Below are 13,266 nucleotides of genomic sequence, written 5' to 3'. Positions count from 1 at the left end.
AATAATAATAATAATAATAATAATAATAATATATTTGATATTATACAGTAGAACCCCTATGACGTGGACACCTTTGGGACCAAAAAGGTGTCCCCTTAAAAGGGGTTGACCTTATTGTTTAAGATATTCATTCTTTCAATAATATACAGTCAAAAAAGTGTTCCCTTAATAGGGGTGTCCCAAAGGAGGAGTTCTACAGTATTTATATGTATAATTAATACAAATTTATAATATTAATGCTGCTCTAAACAATAATAATGTTAATATCAAGTATTTTATAGGATAGTTATTATATTTATATGTTTAATAATGTTAATAAAAATTTATAACATTGTTTCTTGTTATTTCAGTCTATTTGCAGATTTTGCTAATGTATTTGCATATTGTGTAGTGTTCTGGTTTGATTTTGAACATATACATGTTCTAAAAAAGTGAGTTGCTTATTCTTCTAATGTTACAATAATTATAGTTCTTTTTAAATAGATACATAGTCAGATTTTTGAACATCCAGAATTTTTTTAAACTGGGCCGCAACATACAGTACTTAGAATAGATAAGTGAGTAGCGCTAACTGATCAGCGCTAATTTCAATATATGCATCAAAATTACCAAATTTTGTGGCGAAAATCGGGGGGGGGGTGTCCTGTCCCTGATTTCCCCCTACTGGATCTGTCCCTTTCATGGACATATTTGATCACACTACAATTGGTTTTATGTTGTCTGTTTTCTAAATACAGCTTCGATTAATCAGCCAATTGCCTATCAATTTCCTCTCAAGTGATTACATCCCTCAAACAATGCCCCATGGCACCATATATAAACATTCCAGCATACAGCTAATGAGACATCCTCATTCAAGGGGTGTTCTCAACTGAGAGAGAACATGCAGTTATTCTGCTTGTCGATGTATCTCACTCATAGACTACCAACATCACTACTGATTTGTCTAATTTGTTTAAAATATCTTATAGTGAAGCGTATGTGATGTAATATTTAACATTCGTTAAACATTGATTCTATAAATAACTATTCTGTTTTATTACATTTCTTATATATAGGCTTCACCCAAAAGAAATATCTTTAGATGGGTTTCCATTTTTTCTTGGCATAGCAATATATTGTTTTGAGGTAAGTAATGGTACAAATACATTCTAAATTATTTTTTGTGTTGTGTACTGCTATGGGGAAATCTTGTTAATGACTATAGAGGGTTGTTCACATGGGATGGTGTCATATTTACACCTATCTGTGCACATGATGATGTCAAACAGAAGACACCAGAAATCAACAAATCATTTTTTTTTTCTGTGCCAAAAAAGCTAATATTAATCATTGAAAATTCCTGATCTTTACTATTTTGAGTTTATCAAAAATATTTTAAGAGATGCTCTGTCCTTAAAACCAGTGATAAACAAAGATATGTTAATTGATTTTGTGTTAATGATGTTTCTTGCAGGGTGCTGGGATGGTATTATCTCTTGAAGCGTCCGTCCTGCCTTCAGTAAGAAGTAAATTTAGAAAGTAAGTTAAATCAAATATCTAACTTTCACAAAAGTATTTTTACATAATCTATTCCATGTAAAATCAATACAAAAATGTAACAATATCTGAAATAGTTTGATCTGGTTTCTGAATTTATGAACATGGAAAATTCTTGTAAGTAAACCAATAATATACGTACTGTTTGTGACCCCCTCAATCTGCCACTAACACAAGAAAAACAACAAAGTCCAAAAAATGATTTATGTATTTTCAATGTACTTCACTAAACAGAGTACAGAAACAAATAGAATCTTTAGTGTAGTAATGTTATTAAAATAATATATTACTTGTTATTTACAGGATATTTGTCCTTGCATTGGTATTAGTAACTACTCTTTACATTGTGTTTGGTGTGTGCGGGTATTTGGTGAGTCATTATTTTTATTATGTTATGTATTATTATTGACACTAATTTAGATTATTGAATACCAAGAGTGGAGTGGAGTTGAAAAGCTTAGTGGTTAAGGTGCTAGCTTTCCAGTCCCAGGGTCCTGGGTTCATTCCTGTAATGATAACAGGATTTTTTCTCACGACCAATACAACGCCACTCTCATAGCCTCGTAATAAGACAGGATTTTCACTTTGAAGAGCGAATAACTTCCCTGTTTGGCATAAAGCCGAATAAATAAATAAAACCAGTAAGCCCAAACTTATATTTTGGTTGTGGTGTGGTGATTATGTTCATCATCATCCATTGATCGTGGTCGAGATAGACAACAGTCGAACACGCTGCAGCTTTCCTCCGGCCATTGCTAGCGCAAGCTACTCTGGTCTAATACCAGTATCTCTTGCACTCGTGTCAGGATAGGTTACTGGTCTACACTCTCTACTTTGACATGGCAATTTCCATAGCAAAACATAAAAAATAATCTGTTCCTCAGCCTGGACACAATGTCCAGTGAAGCATGTGCGCCTCGGACCCACAATTTTTCTACAGTATAGATGTCAGATTTTGTACCTGCATGATTTTTTTATAATACAGTAATTTATCTTATTACGTATCTTTCAGTCGTTTGGACCAGAGACAGAGAACATCATTACATTGAACCTCCCACCTGGATTGTTCCCACTACTTGTCAAGGGCTGCTTATGTTTCTCACTCTTCTTCACCTATCCAATGATGATGTTCCCAGTCTCACGAATCATTGAAAATATTACTACAGACGACCCTCTGCGCAACTTGAATAGAGGGGTAGGTCAGACTTCCTAAGTAGAATTGATTACAGAGTAGAAAGTATCACAGTTGACCAGCTTCTATAAGCAGACTCTATAATGGAACGCCAAGCTTAGCAAGTATTTAGCTTGCCACTTCCCAAGCCTCGTATAGGGACTTTGTTTAATAAGGGATCAAGGGGCCCAAATGATCAGCCCTCCACTCTCTAAGCCTCATAAAATAACTTGGTTATAGAGATTTTGAAATTTTAAATGATAGCTCTCCATTCCCCAAACATCTTACAGAGACATGGCTTTAGAGAATTTAAGGTCCCACATTGAATATTTTATTTTCTATTGTTATTAACATGTGGGGGTCAAAATATCCACATCGCCGGCCCAGATTAAAGCTAACCCTATCACTACCATACAAAAGAACAATGAGATCGAACAGCATCAGACTATTATAGCTTGTGTGCATGGCCATGCTAAGAAGAATAACATGTGGTTTTATTTTCTTTCAGAATATTATTCGTTGCTCGATGGTTTTACTAACTGGCCTCATCGTTCTTGCTATCCCAAACTTCACCACCCTCATGGCCCTAGTGGGCGCTAGCTGTTGCACCCTCCTTGCATTTATTCTCCCGGCAATATTTCACATGAAATTATGTCATGAGTAAGTTATTGTGACCAAAAAATTGTTTATTTATATTATTAATAATAATCATGATAATAATAATAATAAATAATAATAATAATAATGTTATATTTATATAGCGCATATTGCACATTGCCTCTCTGCGCTTTACAAAGAAATAATATAAACCAACTGAGAAAATGCAAATAACAATAAAATAAAATAATCATAACAATAATAACAATGAGACTAAACTACTCCTATTCCTTAAACTAATTAATGGTTGGCCGTTGACTCCGAGGAGCTCATCCACCGTTTGTTCAGCTATTGGTTTTTCTTGCTTTGACTGGATGGAGTTTAATGTCGTACCCAGGACCTCCCTAACTACTCTTAAATACAGTATATTACTCTAACTATAAGAATAAATATAAATTATTTATACAAAAGATTCTACATAATGACCTAAAATAAATGTAGAAGTTTCCATGTTTAATAATACATATGATTGTTAATTATAATTAAAGATACTATAAACACAAAATAGAACTCTCCCATACCAAATGTTAAGCGGATATACATCCTATCTTTTACGCAGATTCAGATGTACTCAACGCCTTATTTAATGGGGGTGCTGTGTACAATTGGATATAAATATGCTTACATTAGTACAATGTACCACAATGTAATTCGGTGATACAGTTTCTATCTTGTGTTTCTAGTACTGTATCTTTGTTATACTACTATCCATAATTTGTATAAGTTTATTTTTATTTATTTTATTTATTTGTTCTTTATACTGGGTTTCCTCTTCAGTAACAAATTACTGTTCTCCCAGAGGGCCCAGTTCACATAAAACAGTCCACGACAGGGGCACACCGGGGTAACGCCCTACTCATCTCGAAGGATGTACTGGCTTCTTTAAAGTGCACAGTTTATAGTCCTTATCCGAGAAGACTTGTTAAGTTTAAATATGTCAACACTTTCAATCGACAAGAATTTGTATAGCTGCAGTCGTCATTGGCGCTATGACATTGGTATCATTTACTGTGATTATTATGTTCAACATCATGCATGATTTTTTTTTCTCAATAGGACTTTAACAATGCGTCAGCTAGTTTTTGATTGGATCCTCATTATTCTAGGAGTTGTTGGGTAAGTGGCCAATTAAATCCTATCATTTTGGAATTAAATTAAATATCAGAACTATTTGCCATGAATGTATCTATATTGGGATAATACAGATTGTGAAAAGAATGAAACATAGGCTGCTAATCTCTTAAACATTCTGATAAACATTTTTAAAAACTTTTAAAAAATTTTACTTTTATTTCAGGTGTTTAATTGGTACCCATGATGCATTGCACAGGATGTTCTCACCTGAAATCCCTGTTGGGAATAGCGCCACCCTTATACCAAGGGTAGTACAATCAAACCTAACAGGACACAAATCAACGTGAGCATTCTTCACATGGAAATCATGAATTAAAGGCTGGTCTTAAGGGTGGGGATTATTCCAGGGTTGAGAATGTAAAATGGTTGTGGGGTAGGGAGGAGGTCATTGGGAATTCTTAGATTCGTAAGCCGAGCACTTATTGCTCCCGACAGCCGACGCAAATTTATGGAGAAAGCAACATCACAATGCGTGCGTCTGATGTTTTTGATGATGTTCTGTTCAGAATGCCACCGACAATCAGCGTACAGTGTTGCGTCTTCTAGCGCTCACATTGAGCGGGGTTAGATTCGTTGTACGACGCAGAGTGTTCCCGCCTTTTGATTTTTCTGCAATAAATTTCCCAAGTTCTAGTGGATGTTTCTCACTGTGGGTGATATGTTGTTTAACACAGTTTAACTTGCATTAATTCTTGTTTTTTAGTCCATATTAATAATTACAGTAATTTGTTCTCACCATTGAAGCAATAAGTTGGATCCATATTTATTACTTTTAATTTTTATTTGTTTTCTCTCATGTCTTCCATTAAAATGTTGAAAATATATTTTGAGATAAGTAACTAAAAAGAGGCTGTGTGTGTGCATGTTTCAATATATGGTAATTGTTGAATTTTAATGTCATAATATTTGGTTTTTTTTTATTTCATAATATCAATTATATAAAGGACCACCTTTCTTAACTTCATTATACAGTATATTAAATTTTCAATTTCGTTTTATGTAATAATAAGTATTGTACTTGTTTTTAAATTATGCCACTCTAGAATTACAATGAAAAATCTATAATGAGATGAATCATTGATTATTTAGTATTGTGGTAACAAGTTCTCGTAATTCGTAAAGCTCCGATGAAGGCAGTATAATAGAGAGAGTAGAGTATGTTGGCCCTAACAACCACACATACAAAAAAGACCTATTATTCAATCAGCCAAAGTGTTTCTAGAGCTCCACATTGGAGTTAAAAACATGACATCTTAACTTATTTTTATAATAAAGAATAACATTGTTATTATGAGGGCTTATGATTAAGATCAATTTGTGAATATGGGACCAATGCATATTCCCTGACAATTAAGCAAACTACCAATGACAAAAGTTTGAATGTAATAAGTACTGTAGAAATATTTGGGGACCCATGACAGATGATGGGACACGTTGCCCCACTCACATCTGAATAGCGAGTGCTGTACATGGAACCAAAGTTTTAAACATAATTATTTTAAAGTTATATCTCTTGTCTTTTTGATTATTAGGAAAATACCACTAGTTATTACTACCTCACCACATGATGAAAATACACCCAATGGAGATTTTAAGGAACACTCTTTGGGTCTTTGGATTTTTTTTATTTTTTTCATCTCTGCTAAGATACTAAATGCTAAGATATTAGAAGAAAGAGTTAAAACTGGATAAAGCAACCATGTGTAAATTCTTTACATATTAACAAAGTCTATTTTAACATTAGTCCAAATTATAGATTATTTATAAACACTTATATGTATAACTAATTTATTTGTTTTGTAAATATTATTGTAATAATAAGTGATAATTTCTAACTTTGTATATAGCTACAGTTGAACCTCTTGTAAGCAACTACTCTCTGGTGCAGGAAAAAGTGGTTGCCTGCCAGACCACATGACACAAAATATAGGCCTAAATCATTTATATGTTACATGTTAATAGGCTTTTGGCCTACTGAGTACACAAACAAATTTTGGGGAAAAAAAATGATTACATCACATTATGACCATATATGTGAGGTCTCACCACGAAATAAGACACATCGTTGGTGAAATCATATTGAGATATTCACCAAAACAGGCCAAAGTCAATATATTTACAAAATTTTGATATTTATATACTTTGTAAGTGAATTTTCTTGCTAAAACTGTGTTTTCTACACATATTATTTGTACAGGTTAGTTTATCTTTGAGGTAGATTTTCTCAAAACGTGGTTCTTATACACCTAAACTTTAAATGCTCACATCTCTGGATTTCCTTATAGTAGGGAAGCCATTCAAGGACCAAATGAAAGCTTATAATGTGATCTACCCAAATATGATATAAACTCAATTTTTGAATTTCTAACCATGAGACTCATTTTGTGGTGAGATCTCACATATAGGAATTCACCAGTTTTTTTTGGTTTTTTTTGTTAAAGAAAATTTTATAATGTGGACTAGATAAAGCAGGTATAGACTAACATGTTTAACATTAGCAGTAATAAAATGAAGTCATTGTGTTATTTGTTATTACTCTCTGGGTAAAGTTGTGTTTACTGGAAAACTATGTCTTGACCACCAGTATGTGTGGTCATGGTGACTTACAGGAGGTGTTACAGTTATTAAATTGGAACAAAATGGGCTTTTGGCAAGTGGTAGCTTAAGAAAGGTTGGTCGCACAGAGGTTCAGCTGTAGTTAAATTTGATTGAAAAAATAGTTAATAAATAATAAGGGTTCTAATCATGTATCACGTACGTTTGCAGCAAATGTATTCAATTGAATGTTTGACAATGTTGCTGGCTGCACCATGGGCGTAGGCTGGGGGAAGGGGTACTCCCCATGGTAGCAAATTAGTTTCACTAAAGGGGGTAGAATACTAAAATATTTAGTTCCGCAACCCCTTCCGCAATCCTACGCTTGGTGGCTTGCCAGTCAATACGTAGTAGGGGAGATTTCCTGCTGATAAATACACTATGTAAAGGCAACTTGATTTCTTGCTTCGAACAAGATACCATTCATATATGGTGCTGTCAGCACCGTGACCACGGACGATTAATGCAATAATGACAGCGGCTCCGAGTTTCTTTCCTATTTACACATACATTTATTAAGTTTTTAAGTATACTTGTTCTATAATTAACATAATTCAATCTTTGTTAAATTTAAAGTCCTGGCCTTGACCACCCTAGAGTCACTCTCAGATAGGCTTATGACTTCTATGAATGGATGCCTTGTTTGAAGCAAGAAATCAAGTTGACTTTACCCAGTACCGTTTGTGTATATATCGGCAGGAGATGTCCCCTACTAAAACCAGCCTACGCCTTAAGTACTTACAAATACTTTTTAAATGCAAAATTCCAAAAATAAGGCTAATAAACATCACTACACCAATTTTAACGATGCCTGTGTTATTTATTCATTTTTTTGTACTGCTTCATGTTTATAAACAATCTTAGGTGAGGCTTTTTTAGCCAACCACCCGCCAATAATGGTGGTTTCGAATAAAAATAAAGTTATTTTTGGGCAATTACCAAACCCACTGCCACAAAAAAAATAAAAATTTCAGAAAAATATAAAAGTTTTTTAAATAAATAAAGTTATGTATATTTCTTCCTAATTACATAAATTTAAAGCATTTAACCATCCAATTACTACAGTTTTCATTCTCCAATAAAATTTTATTTTCTCCTCCGTCTCCATGTTTTTGTCAAAAACTGTTTGCTAAATAAAACAATTTTTTTTCCCATCGTCCTCCCCCCTTAAAACAAGATATTAAATGTCGCGCCTTACGGTGTTTAAATGCTAATTTAAAATGGTGTGATAGCGGCCGCGTTAAAGAATATAGAACAATATTCCTTGCAGTCTTCGTGCATGCTGTGTGGAAAAACATTAGATACATTGGCAACACTGAACATGTTGCTTTATAAATTGATTTTTTTGATAGGGTTGAAACTGTGCCTAAGTTCTTTCCATAAAACAATCAGGTAATGATATGTTTACTGTTTAATTTATTCATACATTATCAATACAACCTCTACATTTTGTTTATATACAGTATTTTATGTATAAATATTTTTGTTTTAAATTACAAATAAATCCTATTGAATAAATGGTATATAAGACCAATTAAAGCATTTATACATATTTTAAAGGAAAATAAATATTTAAATTCAAGTTATCTATAAAAAAAAATATTGAAATGTTTAAAAAAATAAGATACCATTTCTGAATGCTTATTCCTGTACCAACAGGGAGGTAATGTTATTGGATGTAGATTTAGAAAGGAAAGTAAGTAGTCCCATGTGTAAATATGTCACTCCCCTAGTAACAATGGAATTCACCATTGTCGTCATAGGGAGCACCCACTGCTTAATTGTCTCATGGACTGCACCCCCACGTAACATATTAAAGCGTATTAGTTTTTAAAAAAACAGTAACACTACTATCGCCCTCTACGAAGGAATTGTTATCTTGTGGAAAGTTATCACTTGCTGTAAGCTAGCAGGGTGGCTAGAAGATGCTGGCTTTGTGTTGTAGTACTGTATAAATAATATAAGACCTGTAGAACCACATTATCATGACGTTGAGTACTTTGCAGAGAATATCCTTGCTATCCTTTTTGCTTCTTCAGCTGTTGGTGGTCTGGCCTGAATCTTGGGTCTTGGTTGACTGATGTGGGTTCTAGGTCGGTGCAACCGATCTGCTACTTCCTTTACTGCTGCTGCCCTCATTGGTGAGAAATGCTGGTCTCGGCGCTGAAAAAAAAAATCAATTTGGTAAATGTATTTTAATTTTAAGTTATTTATGCACTAATGTATTTAGGGACTCAGCATAATTGAATAATTTTATTGACTTAATTGTGGGATGTGCCTACACCATTTAATGTTGAGTTCTCAGGGGGTTTCTTGAGGATATTTCCCGCACGATTAAAATCTTAACGGTACTGGTTTGGTCTACAGGAGTTCGTGTTTCATACAGGTCAATCCATTCATAGAAAAAGCCTTTATACTGGAGAAAGCGTACCAGTCATTAGCCATAGTAGCCTAGGTCAATACTAACTCTGGCTATATAAAATTGATTATAAGATTGAAAAATATTAATCTTATTATTGTAGTAGTGATGATACTATGTACACGTTTTAATTATTCCTTATTTATTCCTTAACGTTATTATACTTATATTTAAATTTGTATTGTTTAAGTATGAATTACTATGTCCATGTTAAATTAATCTTATTTATTAAAATTGTATATTTAAATATAGTAATAGGCATAGCCGAGGTCTAGCCTAGGCCTAAACAAATGACTATGTGAGTGTATAAAATAATATGAAAAATATGAAAAATTTAAATTTGTATTGTTTAAGTATGAATTACTATGTCCATGTTAAATTAATCTTATTTATTAAAATTGTATATTTAAATATAGTAATAGGCACAGCAGAGGTCTAGCCTAGGCCTAAACAAATGACTATGTGAGTGTATAAAATAATATGAAAAATATGAAAAAACGCAAAATTGTGAAAGAATAAAGGAAGAATAGGAAAGAGAATTGGAGCGGCTGAAATACTTTTTCTGAAAATATACAATAGTAGTCAATATGCCATTATTGCATTACGTTTTTGTAAACATTTTGGGCACTAATCGTCACTTTTATGCCTTTTATTTTTCACAATACCAAACAAATTATACCGTTGTTGGTGTTGATACCAGTGCTGACTGCAGTTGTGATGTTGATGCTGGTTGCTGTCGTGGAGGTAGAACTGATGCAGCAGTTCTTAGAGCCCTCATTGAGGCTTCTAGATCATCAGGTGGCAGAAAAAAGTTGGGAACTACTACTGGTTTTTCTCTGATTTCAAACTCAGGTTAAGGCAAATTTTCTGTTTAGACCAATATAAATACCACATATTATTTATTTGAATGAGAGTTATTTAATAAAATAATAAAAACAGCAGCAAAAAAAAAAAATACAAATGAAGAACAAAAAATACCAAAAACCAAAGGATACAACACTTTTGCTTTATCTTCAATTTTCAGCTTTTCTTCAAAACGATCCTTTTGTGCCACAGCCTCTTCTGGGTTCATTGTAATTACAACAGAATCCTCATCAGAATCCCTGACATCACTTACCATCTCTCTACAATAATTATTTGCTTTGTGATCTTTGGTGCTATCCTCTAAATTGGGTTCTGGTCTTTCAATTATTTGACCATTGGGATGGTCTTGGTGATTATTTGTATCAACTGCCTGTATGTGGTCTGGTTCAGTTTTTGTGTCAGTACTCAAAACAATAAAACTTGAGTCGCGCTCAAGACTTTGACCATTATTTTCAATAGTTGCCGGATCTTCTTTAAATATCAAATTCTCTTGCAGGGGAACTTCATGTTCAATGGAGTCTGGCATTGTTGTATCCTGATTCACATCCTCTGGTATCCTACTGCCAAAATCTTCTTGGTGGTCTCCATCAGGATTCTCTTTTTGTATGCATTGTAACTGCTGCCGTTGCTCTACTGATTGCTGAACATTGGGAGAATCTGCAGAGTTGATACCTGTGCTGACTGCAGTTGTGATGTTGATGCTGGTTGCTGTCGTGGAGGTAGAACTGATGCAGCAGTTCTTAGAGCCCTCATTGAGGCTTCTAGATCATCAGGTGGCAGAAAGAAGTTGGGAACTACTACTGGTTTTTGTCTGATTTCAAACTCAGGTTAAGGCAAATTTTCTGTTTAGACCAATATAAATACCACATATTATTTATTTGCATGAGAGTTATTTAATAAAAGTAGCAAATCACAAAAAATAATAATACAAATGAAAAACATAAAATAATAAAAACCAAAGGATACAACACTTTTGCTTTATCTTCAATTTTCAGCTTTTCTTCAAAATGATCCTTTTGTGCCACAGCCTCTTCTGGGTTCATTGTAATGACAACAGAATCCTCATCAGAATCCCTGACATCACTTACCATCTCTCTACAATAATTATTTGCTTTGTGATCTTTGGTGCTATCCTCTAAATTGGGTTCTGGTCTTTCAATTATTTGACCATTGGGATGGTCTTGGTGATTATTTGTATCAAATGCCTGTATGTGGTCTGGTTTGGTTTTTGTGTCAGTACACAAAACAATAAAACTTGAGTCACGCTCAAGACTTTGACCATCATTTTCAATAGTTGCCGGATCTTCTTTAAATGTCAAATTCTCTTGCAGGGCAACTTCATGTTCAATGGAGTCTGGCATTGTTGTATCCTGATTCACATCCTCTGGTATCCTACTGCCAAAATCTTCTTGGTGGTCTCCATCAGGATTCTCTTTTTGTATGCATTGTAACTGCTGCCGTTGCTCTACTGATTGCTGAACATTGGGAGAATCTGCAGAAGCATCAGGAACTATGCCATTACTAAATTCTGGAGATGAAATATCATTGAGAGGTCTGGGGATCACTTCCTCAACATCACTTCCAATGTCTTTGAAGTTCAAACTATCTTCCCAATCACTATCACTCTCCTGTCGAGGAGGATCCCAATGAGCTGGTGGTGGCCTGGGAGGTAACAGGTCTTCAATATTCTCATGTGTACCATATTTAACATCAAGAGGTGGTGTGATAATTCCTTCAAGATCTTGTTCAAAATTCTCTGAAAGGTCTTTATGGGATGAGTCTCTAATTTGTGGTTCCACATCCACCAAACTTCCTGCACCAATAGGATGCCTTACTGCTGAATGTATTAACCCTTCTGCACCAATAGGAAGCATTCTTAGTGATGCATCTTCATTTTCAGTCATCATCTCATCAGCTGACAACCTCTCTGGTTTGTCTCTTTCCAACACACGATAGTCTTCAGCAACATTTATCAATCTATCGTCAGGGAATGTATCTGCAATATTACCCACATTTGCACCACTTCCTTGATCAAAGTTGGTTGTATCTATTCTCTGGTTATCATCTTCAACATTTGGAACTCTTGATGTAGCTGTGAGTTTAGTGTAATCCCTACTTTCAGGCTCAGTAGGCATTAAATGAGTATCATCTCTTCTTTCAAGTTCTGTTGCCATTAATTGAGTGTGATCTTTTTTTTCAAGCTTTTTTCTTAAGTTCTCTTGAATAATGTCAAGCTGCTGTAAGTTTGTTCTGAAAAGAAATTAATCAAATAGAGTTGATTAGCTAATGACCTGACATTCTATGTAATCACTGACTTTTTTGTTAGTGGCATGCCAAATCCAACAAAAGTCTTTGATCGAGGTTCACAAAAGACAAGGATTACATACCTCTTATATACTCTTATACAAATCTGGAGAATTTGATGACATGACATTCTATGTAATCACTGATTTTTATTATAGGCATTTTATACTATTAAAAGAAATATCAATTTACAATACCAGCCTTGATCATTAGAAACATGAACAAGGATGCATACCTCTTATATAGTCTTATACAAATCTAGAGATTTTTTTGTTAATGGCATGCCAAATCCAACAATAGTCTTTGATCGAGGTTCACAAAAGACTTGAAAAGAAGTGGTATGATGTGATCTTATAGCAGGGATCATATTCATTGTGATCTGACCCCTGACAAAGTAGTGGAAGAATGCCATCAAGTGCACTTGTCACATGCCAGCACGGAAAACCATATTGTAGCGACGATGATAAAGTTAACGATGGTGATAATGACATTACATTCTACTTATTGTCTGCTCTTGGGTGAGGCATTCAAGTATCCTGCATATGGGGACACAGAGTTGAACAAAACCACTTTAATCACAAGC

The 13,266-nt window shown here is 34.1% G+C and overlaps 2 protein-coding genes across 2 annotated transcripts in view; one reads left to right on the top strand and one right to left on the bottom strand.

Moving 5' to 3' along the window:
* Positions 1 to 5,792, top strand: part of LOC117107140 (amino acid transporter AVT3C-like) — a 9,793-nt gene extending 4,001 nt beyond the window's left edge. The window contains exons 7-14 of the mRNA XM_033248700.1: positions 346 to 431; positions 1,059 to 1,128; positions 1,457 to 1,521; positions 1,843 to 1,909; positions 2,552 to 2,734; positions 3,219 to 3,370; positions 4,424 to 4,483; positions 4,665 to 5,792. Of these exons, the coding sequence (XP_033104591.1) occupies positions 346 to 431; positions 1,059 to 1,128; positions 1,457 to 1,521; positions 1,843 to 1,909; positions 2,552 to 2,734; positions 3,219 to 3,370; positions 4,424 to 4,483; positions 4,665 to 4,788 (807 nt within the window). The 3' untranslated portion in view covers positions 4,789 to 5,792. The remainder of the gene's footprint in view (positions 1 to 345; positions 432 to 1,058; positions 1,129 to 1,456; positions 1,522 to 1,842; positions 1,910 to 2,551; positions 2,735 to 3,218; positions 3,371 to 4,423; positions 4,484 to 4,664) is intronic.
* A 1,135-nt stretch (positions 5,793 to 6,927) lies between these two features.
* The window catches only part of LOC117107150 (C2 domain-containing protein 3-like), a 64,170-nt gene continuing 57,831 nt past the window's right edge, over positions 6,928 to 13,266 (bottom strand). Inside the window, exons 42-44 of the mRNA XM_033248717.1 lie at positions 11,346 to 12,629; positions 11,052 to 11,190; positions 6,928 to 9,259 (exon numbers count right to left, since the gene is read on the bottom strand). Coding sequence (XP_033104608.1) covers positions 9,080 to 9,259; positions 11,052 to 11,190; positions 11,346 to 12,629 — 1,603 coding nt within the window. The 3' untranslated portion in view covers positions 6,928 to 9,079. The remainder of the gene's footprint in view (positions 9,260 to 11,051; positions 11,191 to 11,345; positions 12,630 to 13,266) is intronic.

This window comes from Anneissia japonica, unplaced genomic scaffold, assembly GCF_011630105.1.
Source record: "Anneissia japonica isolate Jap-2015-1 unplaced genomic scaffold, ASM1163010v1 scaffold287864_len1152817_cov193, whole genome shotgun sequence".
NCBI lineage: Eukaryota > Metazoa > Echinodermata > Crinoidea > Comatulida > Comatulidae > Anneissia > Anneissia japonica.
Note: the sequence above shows the minus strand (reverse complement) of the source record. Positions and strands in the feature narration are given on the sequence as shown.